Source organism: Mauremys mutica, chromosome 4 (genome assembly GCF_020497125.1).
Source record: "Mauremys mutica isolate MM-2020 ecotype Southern chromosome 4, ASM2049712v1, whole genome shotgun sequence".
Classification (NCBI taxonomy): Eukaryota; Metazoa; Chordata; order Testudines; family Geoemydidae; genus Mauremys; species Mauremys mutica.
The window spans coordinates 43,778,828-43,792,458 of NC_059075.1; the positions used below are offsets into that span (position 1 = coordinate 43,778,828).

A 13,631-nucleotide genomic window follows, 5' to 3' on the forward strand; every position below is an offset into this window, starting at 1 on the left:
ACCCACGTGGAGAGGGACTGTTCGGCGGCGGTACAGCAAGTCCTGCTTGAAAGCAGGAAGCCTTCCACTCGCTCCACCTACCTTGCGAAATGGAAGCGTTTCGCGCTCTAGTGCGATCAAAGAGGCCTTAATCCCTTCCTAGTCCCTATCCATACAATCCTGGACTACCTCTGGTACCTTAAGGAACAACGACTTGCGGTCTCCTCCTTGAAGGTACACCTGGCGGCCGTGTCGGCCTTTCGTCCATCCATGGGAGGTCGATCCATCTTCTCCAACCAGATGGTTTCCCGCTTCCTTAAGGGCCTGGATCGCTTGTACCCGCCGATACGGCGTCCTACCCCGGCCTGGGATTTAAACCTCGTTCTGGCCAAGCTTATGGGAGCGCCCTTCAAGCCCCTGGCCATGTGCTCCCTACTCTCTCTCTCCTGGAAAACGGCCTTCCTCGTCACGATTACGTCGGCAAGACGAGTTTCCGAGCTCCATGCCCTAACGGTTGGTCCACCATACACCGTCTTCCACGGAGACAAGGTGCAGCTTCGACCACACCCGGCCTTCCTCCCTAAGGTGGTGTCGGCCTTCCACCTCAACCAGGAAATCTTCCTTCCGGTCTTCTTCCCAAAGCCACACGCCTCACCTCGTGAGCAACAGCTTCACACCCTGGACGTCCGCAGGGCCCTCGCTTTTTATATAGAGCGGACGAAGCCCTTCCGGCGTTCAACCCAGCTGTTTGTAGCGGTTGCTGATCGCATGAAGGGCGAGCCGGTCTCCTCTCAGCGGATTTCCTCCTGGGTGACGGCATGTATCCGGACATGCTACGAGCTTGCTCGCGTGCTACCATGCCGCCTCACCGCTCACTCGACGAGAGCGGAAGCCTCGTCGGCCGCCTTCCTGGCCCATGTTCCCATCCAGGACCTCTGTAGAGCGGCCACCTGGTCTTCTGTCCACACCTTTGCTTCCCACTACGCGTTGGTGCAGCAATCCAGAGACGATGCAGCCTTCGGCTCAGCAGTCTTACACTCTGCCACGTCTCACTCCGACCCCACCGCCTAGGTAAGGCTTGGGAATCACCTACATGGAATGCATAGGAGCAATCACTCGAAGAAAAGACGGTTACTCACCGTAGTAACTGTTGTTCTTTGAGATGTGTTGCTCCTATCCATTCCAGACCCGCCCTCCTTCCCCACTGTCGGAGTAGCCGGCAAGAAGGAACTGAGGAGCGGACGGGCCGGCTGGGGTATATATCCAGCGCCATAGCGGCGCCACTCCAGGGGGCGCCCAGCCGGCCCGCCGGAGTTGCTAGGGTAAAAATGTTCCGAAGAGCCGTGCACGCGCGGCGCGCACACCTACATGGAATGGATAGGAGCAACACATCTCGAAGAACAACAGTTACTACGGTGAGTAACCGTCTTTTCTGCTCTATTTGACACTGGTGAGACCTCAGCTTGAGTACTGTGTCCAGGTTTTGGTGCTATACTTTAAGAAATATGTGGACAGATGGGAGAGAGTCAAGAGGAGAGCAACAAAAAGTTAAAAGGTTTAGAAAACCTGATGTATGAGGAAAGGTTTAAAAAAAAACGGTGTGTTTAGTCTTGAGAAAAGAAAACTGATAAAGGCCCTCAAATATGTTAAGTGCTGTAATAAAGAGAATGGCAATCAGTTGTTTTCTATGTCCACTGAAGGTAGGACAAGAAGTAATCAGCTTAATCTGCAGCAAGGAGATTTGTTAGATATTAAGGAAAAACTTTCGAAGTACTAGAATAGGCTTCCAAAGGAGGCTGTTATTCCTGTCATTGGAGACTTTTAAGATCAGGTTGGACAGAGACCAGTCAAGGATGATCTATGTATGCTTGGTCCTGCCCATTTGGTCTTCCATCCAAGTACCAGCTTCTGAGATCAGATGAGATTGGGTGCATTCAGTCCAGTATACCTTCAGGCAAAAGCCACATTTCTCCATTGGTGGGGTAACTGAACCCAAGTCAACTGTTTGGAAAGCAGCTCTACTCATTGCTATACCACAAGTACATCTAATAAGTTGCAGAGGTTCTAGTTTCTGTGTCAGTCATATCAAAGGCACCAAAGGGAATGAGTGAAGATTGAGAATCAGATGGTTCTTTCATGCCTCTTGGATGTCATTCTGGCAATGAAACCAGAGAATCTGCAGCTCTGATTTCTTACCATTGTGGGGTAAGTGTTTTTGTAAAATACAGTGCTAACTACCTCAACTTTGGTAAGTAAACTATCATGCCTTATTGTGGTCTTATAAATCAAACTTACTCTTTGCATTACTGTACTGTTCAATATAACTTTCAAAAAACTTTCAAGTGCAAAAAAATCTTTTAGATGACTGTGTGGTTCTTTGAGGATATATACCAAAGGACCTGAGGCAAGACAAATGTCAGCCTGTAAAACTAAAAATAGTGAAGAATTTTGATGCTCTGTTAGGTACTGGATGATGATGTACACTTCGTCCGCTAGCTAAATTATCCATACACTATACAAAACAAAGCTGAAGACTTCAACAAATCTGATGTTAAAGCAGATGATTATGGGAACCTTTGGAAAAAATTCTATGTAGAACTTTGCTAATTCTCACAGACTGGAAGGATTTAATGAATTGCTATTACTAACAGTTGCTAACAAATGACATAAAATATACTGACAGTCTTGCTGCTGGAAATCACTTACATTCCAGAGGGCCATCTTATAAATCTTGTGTTTGATATTACAGGCATACAGATCCAGAATTACTGCAAATTTAATATTATGAATGGCAGTCTCCTAATACAAAACTTCTAAATTATTTAGAAGAAATGTTTCTTCATTCTTTATTACTGAGTACTTGGGCATTAAAAAGGATCTTGGTGTTCTGATAACAGTTCTACTCCTGCTGATTATTTTTGACCAGAAGTCAAAATCCTGTTTTGTAACAATATCGCAACAAATTGTGAGGGTCACAGAGGATTATGACTTCTAATGGGGGAATGAGCAACAGGAACAGATCATCTCTTAAAACAATGATTCTAAGTAAGTAGCAGGTATGGGGAAACTTCCTATGAGTCATCAGAAGATCTAGGCTCTTATTAAGATGGTTGTTTTTCAGGAAGATTCTTGGGGGGGGGGAACGTGGAGGGAGAAATATTTGCTTTTTTCACTCTGCCGTGTTGAAATCCATAAGTGTAATCTTACCCTGTCAGAGCCATTCTGAGAAAAAGTAGGAAGGGGTTCATGTCTGTTGCTTGTTTCTCTCCCCTGTGACCACCTAGCACATCCAGTGACCTGCCTGATCTGTATCAGTGTGGAGAGCAAGAATCTAGATTTTAGTAAAACTCCAATATGTCAGCAAAATGTCTTAAAGAATTTCAGGAATTAAATTAAATAAGGCTCCAGGATTATTAAATAAGCCAAATATTCAGCATATTAAGGAGGTCAGAATGACCACATCTTTACTGAGACTCTTCAGCAACTCCCCCACTACTGGTCTGGTACAGGTAACTTCATTTAGCAAGCAATGGTGGAATTGCTACCATAGACCATTAATGAGCAACTTTACCATTCTATAATCCTGCTATGTGTAAACAAGGCCTATGTGAAATTTGGTTGAAAAATGTGTAATAGGCAAAAAATACGAGTTTATTAAAAATAGGACACAGCAAGCAAATCTAATCTAGTACAATTACTAAATTAGAGAATGCAGTGGCATGTTAGGATAAAATTATAAAGTAGCTGGAGAAATATAAGAGTTTAAAAGTAGAATCTCATGGATGAGAAATCATAAATGGTAAATGCTTTGGGACAGGGACTGTCTCTGTATGTGTTTGTAATACATAGAACAGCACCACTGATCCTAACTGGGACCTCTGGTTGCTGCTTTAATAACATTATTCAGTAGTAATTGTTCTTTTCCTGTCTCAATAAATCATAATAGCAAAACTGAAGCAGGGATCAGAAAAAACAAATGGTACACCATAGGGATCAGTATTCTTTTCATTTTCATTAATGATCTATAGGGGATATGAGTTCAGTATTGCTCAAACTTACAGGTGATGATAATGATCATGTGGCTAGCAAATGCAAAAAGAACAGAACTAAATTGCACTATACCTGTCATTATTTACTTAAATAGTAAACTCTTTGAGGCAGAGACTTTCTAGTTTTTGTACAGTGTCTAGCCGCACGAAGTGTTGTAGCCATTTGCTACTACTAATGTAATCTTGAAACAAAACAGTGGGCTATAAGAAGTGAGATGATACTGACTCTTAAACAGGCCCTATGTGCCCTGCAGTTCTGTGGCTGCATAATTAATCCCTTGTACAGCACTGTTTTCCAGATCAAAGCTTTTAAAAAGATAGTTTCTAGCCCTTATATGTAATAATGTAATGACTTCCCATCTTTCAGAACATCTGCAGACTCAGGAACTGCCTCATTCATCTCAATGACTTGTTCTGAAATCTAAAGATGACAGTTTCATTCTCAGCATTACATATGATGCTGCCAATCATTTTAGCAGAAACATCCAGCCATCCTACTTCCTTCATCATACTAAACTGATTCTCCACTTCCTAGGGGCAAAAAGCCCCAACTATCCCCCTTCTCTGCTGCCAAAATCTTGAGTTTTTTCCCCTCACCCAACAGTTTTATTTGAGGTAGTTAGGCATCTTCAGCATGCTTCAGATTTTTATATTGAAAATGAGAATAGTCAGCGTAAAATAGAATATCAAATAACTTGGGCTACTCTACTGATCATACTTATTTTTATATTTTAATTAAAACTTCCAAAGCTGTATACAGGAACGTTGTTACAGCAAGCTACACCTAAATGCTTCGAAGTATTTGAGGCCTTGCTAGTAAGTCTCTCATTCACTTAGGAGAGGAAATAGACAGCAGATACAACTATAGGAGACAGCTGTTAGGAAATCAGAGTAGGAAGTGATGACAGATCGCAAACTAAACAAGAGATTTCTAGTAGTGCTAGTGCACAGTGATTATAAAGGGTGATAGATTGGATCTAAAAATTAGGAGAGTGAGACATCCCCTCTACATAGCCTTGTTTCCACTGCAAGTGAAATATCTTATGAAGATTTAGTCATCTAGTAAAGTGCAGTGAAGAGCCCAGGGAAGGTTCCCTGGCGCTGCAGCATGGGCTTTAGTGTTGCTGATATTCACATAGTAAACTTGGGAACAGATTTTTGGATGTAGCACCTTTAAAGTTTTAAGTCCTGGAAATGTGGTGACTTTTTGTTGAAGCACGCATAAGGGAATTGTGCTGTTCCTCATCACATTTCTGGTGGTGTCAGTAGGAACATTAAATGATTGAAAAAAGGGTCTAAGAATATGCCTTTGTCTAGGATTGTTCATGGCCATATTATTTGTTTTTCTGCAATCAACCCTTTCTTCCTCACGCCACACATTAGACCAATGCAATTGTTCTAATTTTTTATACATATATCAGAATACATGTGGGAGATGATGCACCAGCGCAGTACTAAAGCCTCATGGTTCTTCATGTCTACGCTGGCACTGATCGTGCTGCCTCTAGGAATTGCTGTGGTGATGAAATAGAAACATGTTACCTGTAAAACAGCTGGAATAAGAGTTAATTTCGTACATTCTTCTATGTAAACTATAGATTAAATTATAGTGACCAAAATAAACAGATTGTTCGAACTCTTGCAATCCTCCAGATTTTCACTAGGATTCCTGGAAGGTTACACTACCAAAATAACATGTTTTTAGTGTCCTAGGAATAAATTATACCTATAGAATATGTAAATATTTAAAGGAATCCTGTTAACAGGCATGTCATTTTTCAAAAGTTAAAAGTATGTCAGGTGGCACACCTGCATTGGAGCCTCCTATACCTTCTTTTGTGGTTTTACCATCATGGTTTTTTAATGCATTTCCCTCACTGATTGTTGGAGGGCAGGGAGCACACAAATGGGAAAAATTGTCTGTATAGGGGAAGGTGGAAACTGATCAATGTGCTCACACGTAGGATGAATGAATTTATATATTTGTGTATATTTTTAGGGCTGTTTTTTTTTTAAATATCGCAATTGCAAGATTAAAAAAGTTGTGATTATTCAGTTTTAATCACACTGTTAAATAATAGAATACCAATTTAAATTTATTATAAATATTTTTGGATGTTTCTACATTTTGAAATGCATTGATTTCAGTTACACAGAATACAAAGTGTACAGTGCTTACTTTATATTTTTATTACAAATATTTGCACGGTAAAAAGATAAAAGAAATAGTATTTTTTTCAATTCACCTCATACAAGTATTGGTGCAATCTCTCTATCATGAAAGTGTGACTTACAAATGTAGAATTACTATTTATATAACTGCTCTCAGAAACAAAACAATGTAAAGCTTTAGAGCCTACAAGTCCACTTAGTCCTACTTCTTGTTCAGCCAATTGCCAAGACAAACAAGTTTACTTTATAGATAATTCTGCCTGCTTCTTATTTACAACTGAAAGTGAGAACAGGTGGGTTCTGCTTGATAATGATCCAAAGCAGTGTGGACTGAAGGACCTTCATTTTCATCATCTGAGTCAGATGGCACCAAGAGAAGGTTGATTTTCTTTTTTGGTGTTTTGGATTCTGTAGTTCCTGCATCGGAGTGTTGCTCTTTAAAGACTTTTGACATCATGTTCCACACCTATTTTCAGAAATCTCATATTAGTACCTTCTTTGCGTTTTGTCAAATCTGCAGTGAAAGTGTACTTAAATCTAACAATATATGCTGGGTCATCATCTGAGACTGCTATAACATGAAATCTATGGCAGAAAGCGGGCAAAACCATGGAGCAGGAGGCATACAGTTTCCCCCCTGGAGATCAGTCACAAATTTAATTAATGCATTTATTTTTTTTAAAGAGCATCATCAGCATGGAAGCATTTCCTCTTGTATGGTGGTCAAATCATGAAGAGGCATATGAATGTTTAACATACTGGCATGTAAATACCTTGCAATGCAGGCCACAACAGTGCAAATATTTGTAATAAAAATATTATAAAGTGAGCATTGTACACATTTTGTATTGTGTTGTAATTAAGTCAATATATTTGAAAATGTAGAAAAAAAAATCCAAAAATATTTACAGTAGAACCTCAGTGTTACAAACATACCTCCTTTGGAACCAGAAGTATGCAATAAAGCAGCAACAGAGACCTTCCTCCCCCTAGAAAAGCAAATACAGTACAGAACTGTGATCATAAACTGTCAAACTTTTTAAAACTTTCCCTTTTTTAGTAAAGTAAGGAAACTATTTCTGTGCTTCTTTCATTTAAATTAAGATACTTTTAAAAACAGCATTTTTCTTCTGTCTAGTAAAGTTTCAAAGCTGTATTAAGTCAATGTTCAGTTGTGAACTTTTGAAAGAACAAACATGACGCGTTGTTCAAAGTTACAAACACTTCAGAGTTATGAATAGTGACTTCCTGTGACCTCTGTGACTTCTGCAGTGGTCAGTGTGGCTGACCCCAGAGCCGCCCAAGCAGCTGACCCTGCAGTGAGTTGCTCAGGAGGCCCTGGGGACAGCCACAGCAGCCACTTGGACAGCCCCTCAGCCAGCTGCTGCAGGAATGGCCCCGGCGCCAGCCGCATCGTCCGCTTCTCTGGAGCCTGGGGATCCCTTCCCCTCCCCGCCCTACCGTAAGTAGGGTTTATGGTATAAGTCATGGATAGGTCACGGGCCGTGACTTTTTGTTTCTTGCCTCTGATCTGTCCATGACTTTTACTAAAAATACCCATGATTAAATCATAGCCTTAGTTATGAACAACCTCCATTCCTGAGGTGTTCGTAACTCTTGAGGTTCTACCATATAATAAATTTACATTGGTATTCTATTGTTCAACCGTTAGATTAAAACTGTGTAATTGTGACCTTTTTTAATCTAGTTAATTTGTTTTGCATTAATTGAGTTAACTTTGATTTATTGATAGCCCTAAATATAGTTAGACATCATAATCTTGAATGTCTCTTTAAAAAAGCATATTGTGAATGATGGGCCACTGGATGAAGCATGTTATAAAAACAATCTGCTGTCTGATACAATGTAAATTAAATGGTGATTTTCTTCAGACTTTCTTCATGACTATCTTTGGCCTGGTCTATGCCTAAAACCTAGGTGGACCTAGCTATGTTGTGTTGGGGGGAAGGAGTGTGGGGGGTGGATTCATATCCAAGAGATACAGTTAAGCTCCAGAATTCTTCCTTTGACCTACCTATTGCCTCAGAGGGGTGGATTAACTACGGTGACAGACAACCTCCTTCCATTGCTGAAGTAAATGTCTATACTACAATGCTGCAGCACTGTCTGTGCTGCTGTAGTTTAGACATAGCCTTAGAGTTCTAGGTGTTCAGCATTAAGTGCAGCTTTCGTATAATGAAAAGCAGATATGTATACAGCGTTGTTGATGGGATTTTAAATAAATTTATAAGGACAAAAGTGGATAACATGCACTTTGATGTCACAAGGAGTATTGCTGATAACCTTCTGCTAGACAACTAGGTGCATATTCAGACTGTTATAGTAGGGTGACTCAAAACTGATCAGACTTCTTGCTTCTGCTCTTGATTTTGGCGTTTTAAGATGCTCCCCCTGAAAAGCTCCATCTAAGCTTTTAGTTTATTTGGAAGTTGTGTGTTGTCCCAAACTTATAGACAGTGCAACTCTTTCCAGCCTGGACGATACCTCCTGTGCATAAGTGTGCCCTTGCTACGTGTGTTCAAGAATTGTCCTTAATATTTCCCCACTGTTGCCCTACCTTCATGTGCAAACTAACAAAACCTATTTTTATAGGAACCTCCAGAAGTTAAGTCTTTTTGGGGATATAAGCATTCTGCAGCAACATGGAAGTATATCGAATACATACCTCGGCAAGGTGGACCCAGATGGCAAAAAGATTAAGCAGTAAGTTCTTCTGTACACACTAGCAAAAATATCATGCTGGTTCAAAGAACTGATAATGAGACTGCAGGATATTAGGTTGAAAAAGCTCCAGCTTGGTAGTGAGATTTCATCTGGTTTCCGTTTTTGTGTTATCTGATGGTCATTGGGTGATGTATATGAGAAGAGTTGATCTTGGTTAAGCTCCTAGTGTCTACGTGTCACAAACCACCTTCAGTTGTCACATTTTTGGTAGTCTCTGCAGACAGTGCATGAAGACACAATACTTTCACTCTTGCCAAGTGATGACTCTAAAACAGAATGCAGTGGTATTGGGGCCAGGGAGAGAGGAGCAGGGTTTCATTGGCACTGTATATACTGTTGCTGTTCTGAGGCTGAGTGGAGAACTGCACTAGGAATTGAAGTCACCTGACAAATTAAACACACACATACAAGAAAAATGAATTTTAGGGAACAAGTGACTTTGAATAAGGTCGTGAGTGAACTCCAATTAAGGATTTATCATAAGACTCCATGCCTGTTTAAAATGAGAACTACTTATTTGCAGAATAATTCCTAAGGGCATGTCCATATAGGAAAGCTAGATTGGTATAAACTGAGGTGTGAACTTAAACTATTAATTATGTCAGTGTAACCCTCTTCTTCCCCTCCCCCTCTCCAATGTGGACACTCTTTTTGCAGAATCAGAGTGGCTTTTTGTTTGTTTTTTAAGCTTATATCTAGGCTTGACAGAACTCATTTGTTTTTATTTTACAATGTTGCCAGATAACATCAAGGTTTACTTTTTTAAGCTGTTTTTATCTTAATCTATTTAGATGTTCACAATTGCGGGAAAATATGGGGGATGGGGTTCAGACAATAATTGTTTAATGACAGTAGATATTGAGAGTCAAAAAATTAAAACTTGATAACCGTTAAAATACAAATTGTCAACATGATGTCAAAATCTACAAAGTAAATATGCTTAAATGAACCTCTGTGTTCTCAAGTAGCATTTTTCTTTCTTTGCCTATCTGTACATTTTTATGATCGATGGAAATATATTTTTGTCAGCTTGTGTGTATACTAAAATCAATGTCAGTCCACAAAAATTCTAATCCTCCCAAGTCTGCTTATGCCCTTTTGGAAGTGTGTAAGCTAAACTGAAAAAGCCATTCTTATTCTGGAACTAATGTCCACACAGTGGGTTATGCTGGTATAACTGTAAAACTTGCCAATGTAGACAAGCCCTGAGTGCCATAGTTTTTAATCTACATTGCCGGGGGGGGAGGGAGGGGGAAATCTGCTTATCCCAATATTCTAGGAGGGGAATGGGTACTCTTTCCTCATCCGTGTGCCTACAGCTGAAGTAGCTCTGGAATAGATATCTACAGATGGACTAGTACAGAGGTAGGCAACCTATGGCACGCGTGCCAAAGGCAGCATGCGAGCTGATTTTCAGTGGCACTCACACCGCCCAGGTCCTGGCCACCGGTCCGGGGGGCTCTGCATTTTAATTTAATTTTAAATGAAGCTTCTTAAACATTTTAAAAACCTTATTTACTTTACTTACAACAATAGATTAGTTATATATTACAGACTTATGAAAAGAGACCCTCTAAAAATGTTAAAATGTATGACTGGCACGCAAAACCTTAAATCAGAGTGAATAAATGAAAACTCAGCACACCACTTCTGAAAGGTTGCGGACCCCTGTGTACATGAACATTGAACTCTCTAATGCGTAGGTCCTGACTTTAATTTACAACATGGTGGAAATTCAGACATGCATCTCCTACTGTGTCTGTCACCCTGTTGTGCTTATGTAATGCAGAAATTGAGATCAATGGGAGATATTATGTAACATTCATACTGTATTGTGGTGCCGAGGCACAATTTTATAGATATCCAAGTAAAAGCTTTTACTGTGGTGGTGGTGGTTGTTTTTTAATATGTGTAGTGCTCTTCCTACTATGATGATTTGTTGCATGTAGCACAGTTTTATAGTGCATAGGTTTTTTTATGCTCTATTTGCAGTTCACTGTTTTAAATATAACTTTATACTACTTTTCTCTTTACAAATTCATTTTATTTAACCATTGCTATGGGGAAGTTCAATACATCATGTAAATGCAGTACATTGTGCAGTTACAGAAAATATGTTCCACCATTTAATTAAATGTAACTATTTTAAAACTCTTATGCCTGAGATGTTACTTCGTCATCTAACAGTCGTTAATTAATCTTAATTTTTCTAAAAATACCAATTGAGCCATTTTAAATAAGTGAATTTAGTGCTTATGAATGATGCTGGATTGACACTGCATTATCCAATGAACAGAAACAGTATGGACAGCAGTAGTGTGCTTGCATCCTGCATAGTCCTACCAACGTGCCTCAATCCTGACTCAGGACCACTTTCAGCGAGGTGAAAATACTAGTTCAGTCTCTGTCTATTCAGTGTTTGGCTTTTCTTCTGACACTGTCAACAAGAATGCCACGTAGTGCTAATTGTGGGTGGCTTTTCAATGGACTGGTAGCCATAGAAAACTGGACTGAGACCGCCAACTCACTATCTTGTGTAGATTATTGAACAACTTTCAGAAACATTTAGTTACTATTGTTCTGAGACTACGTATTAAATTAGAAGTAGGGCTTATTCATGAGAAAAGTGTAGACAATTGAAATTAAAACATCCAGTCTGAAAATAAGATGAGGAAATTAATAGAAATTGGTACCTATGTAGTTAAACTTGTAGACCATAGCTTGAACTGTTAAATTTGTGCTCTCCAAGATTAAAGGTGCCATATTCAGTTAAAGGACTTACTGGAAGTGCATTGTTAAAATGAATGGCAGTGTAGTTGGATGATAACTTCATTGTGCTCCCTATTGGTTCTCATTTTTATTAGCTCAATATATGGTTATTGAGCTAATAATATGGCTCAATACCTTCAGTTGAGTTGCTTAAATATTTGAGATGTAGTTGGGTTAAAATGGGGTGGGTGGGACTAGAAGGGTTGGCTCAGCATTAGATAGCTAGAAAAATTTAGATGAAGTGGCTGTATAGTTTTTTGGTGGACATAGGGATGGCTAGTTTTGCCACCAGAATCTAATTAGGTTTAAATTCAGGGATTTGTGTACTATTAACACTGAAAACTGCTGTGCACTTGAGTTTCTAAATGTTCAGCATCCCTGCTTTGATTGGAAGCTTACTTCTAGTACAGAACAGTATTAGAAGCTACAACTGTGCAATTGTGGTTAATCCAATACAGTTTACAGTAATCAAAAGCAAAATGCTCAAATACTATTTTAAGCTACGTTGTTTTAAGATTAAACATGCATCTAGTCATTAGAGAAGCACAACTTAAATTATTAGGCATCAAATTGAGAGAACTGTACAAGAAAACTTTTAGGCATATGCAGTAATATCACATTGAACATGCATGCATTTCAAATTTACTGTTCATAAATATTGCAGAAGGAAGACATAAAATTAATTTAAAATATTAGATGTGTTTTGAATGACTATATACAATATTGCAAGATAAAATGTGCAAGAATGGTAAGCTCATCATAGCACCTTATTAAAGATATACATGCACATAGGCAATTTTTTTCATTTTTAATTTTCTTATGAGATTAGATGTTCTTTACTGCCTGTGTGTGTGTTGTATACACAGTGTATACTATGTAGCAATTTAGCTCAGAACCGCTTGATTTTTGGCATGGTTATCTTTTTAATTTTGTGTTACAGATCTTTGCATTGCATTCCTTGATGCCTTTAAACAGGAATATATTTAACCTGACCCAGCTCCCCTGTTGCAAATACTATATTTTTCCTTCTTAAGTGACAAGTGCTATAGATTGCACATGAAGGTGTATATGCATGCAAGTATATTAGAACACATACTGTGACTATGTGCTCAGAAGAGCATTTGTCAGTGGTGAGGAAGAGAAAAATCCAGCTGGGTTTTAGCAGCTGTGGGGGACGTGATCAAAGAATTTATTTAGAGCCAGTCCAGAGCATTTAGCTACACTGCTGAAGTTGTGTGATTCACAATTGTACATTCAAATCAAATTCCTTCCTCTCTTAGGTATGGTATGTGAACTGAATATATAACTTAAAGATCTGTTCATAAAATGTTACAGGGATAGGACAGGTGGTCAGGATAGATGCAGGATACCCCTCCTGTGTGGTGAGTGTGGGCCACTTTTTTTTCTCCAAAAAGGCACATAAATCTGATACTTGGTTATCTAATTTTAAAATATTGCCAGGCCCAAATCATGCTCATCCCAACTTAAACTCTTATAATTGCTGGTCATTGTAGGAATGATCCAGTATGCACACATGAAAATATTTTAAGAACCACACTATTGTATGCACTTGAGAGAGGTGTAATGAATGTGGTCAGCTAACAAGTTTCAAATATTTCAAAACCAAATTTCTCCAAATCTGGCAAAAAGCATTAATGCGTTTTTAGGGCTATATACTGTACATAGTAAGCTTGCTGTTGGGCTGGGTGGGGCAAGGACCGCATTAGAGGTATCAGAGCATGAAGCATCAGAGGCTTTTTAAAGTAGTAGTTACTCATATCTGTATAACCCCAAAATGGCTGAATGGATTCCCTTAAACTTTTGTTTTAAAAAAGTTTGGCACTGAGAAATATGGGATACTTCTCTTCAAAGGGCAACATTTTTCACAAGAGCAATCAATACATGTATTCCCTTCCC

General features: G+C 39.3%; 1 protein-coding gene across 1 annotated transcript in view; it reads left to right on the forward strand.

The window, feature by feature from the left end:
* The window catches only part of FBXO33 (F-box protein 33), a 33,684-nt gene that overhangs the window by 12,137 nt on the left and 7,916 nt on the right, over positions 1 to 13,631 (forward strand). The window contains exon 2 of the mRNA XM_045014254.1: positions 8,814 to 8,924. Within this exon, the coding sequence (XP_044870189.1) occupies positions 8,814 to 8,924 (111 nt within the window). The remainder of the gene's footprint in view (positions 1 to 8,813; positions 8,925 to 13,631) is intronic.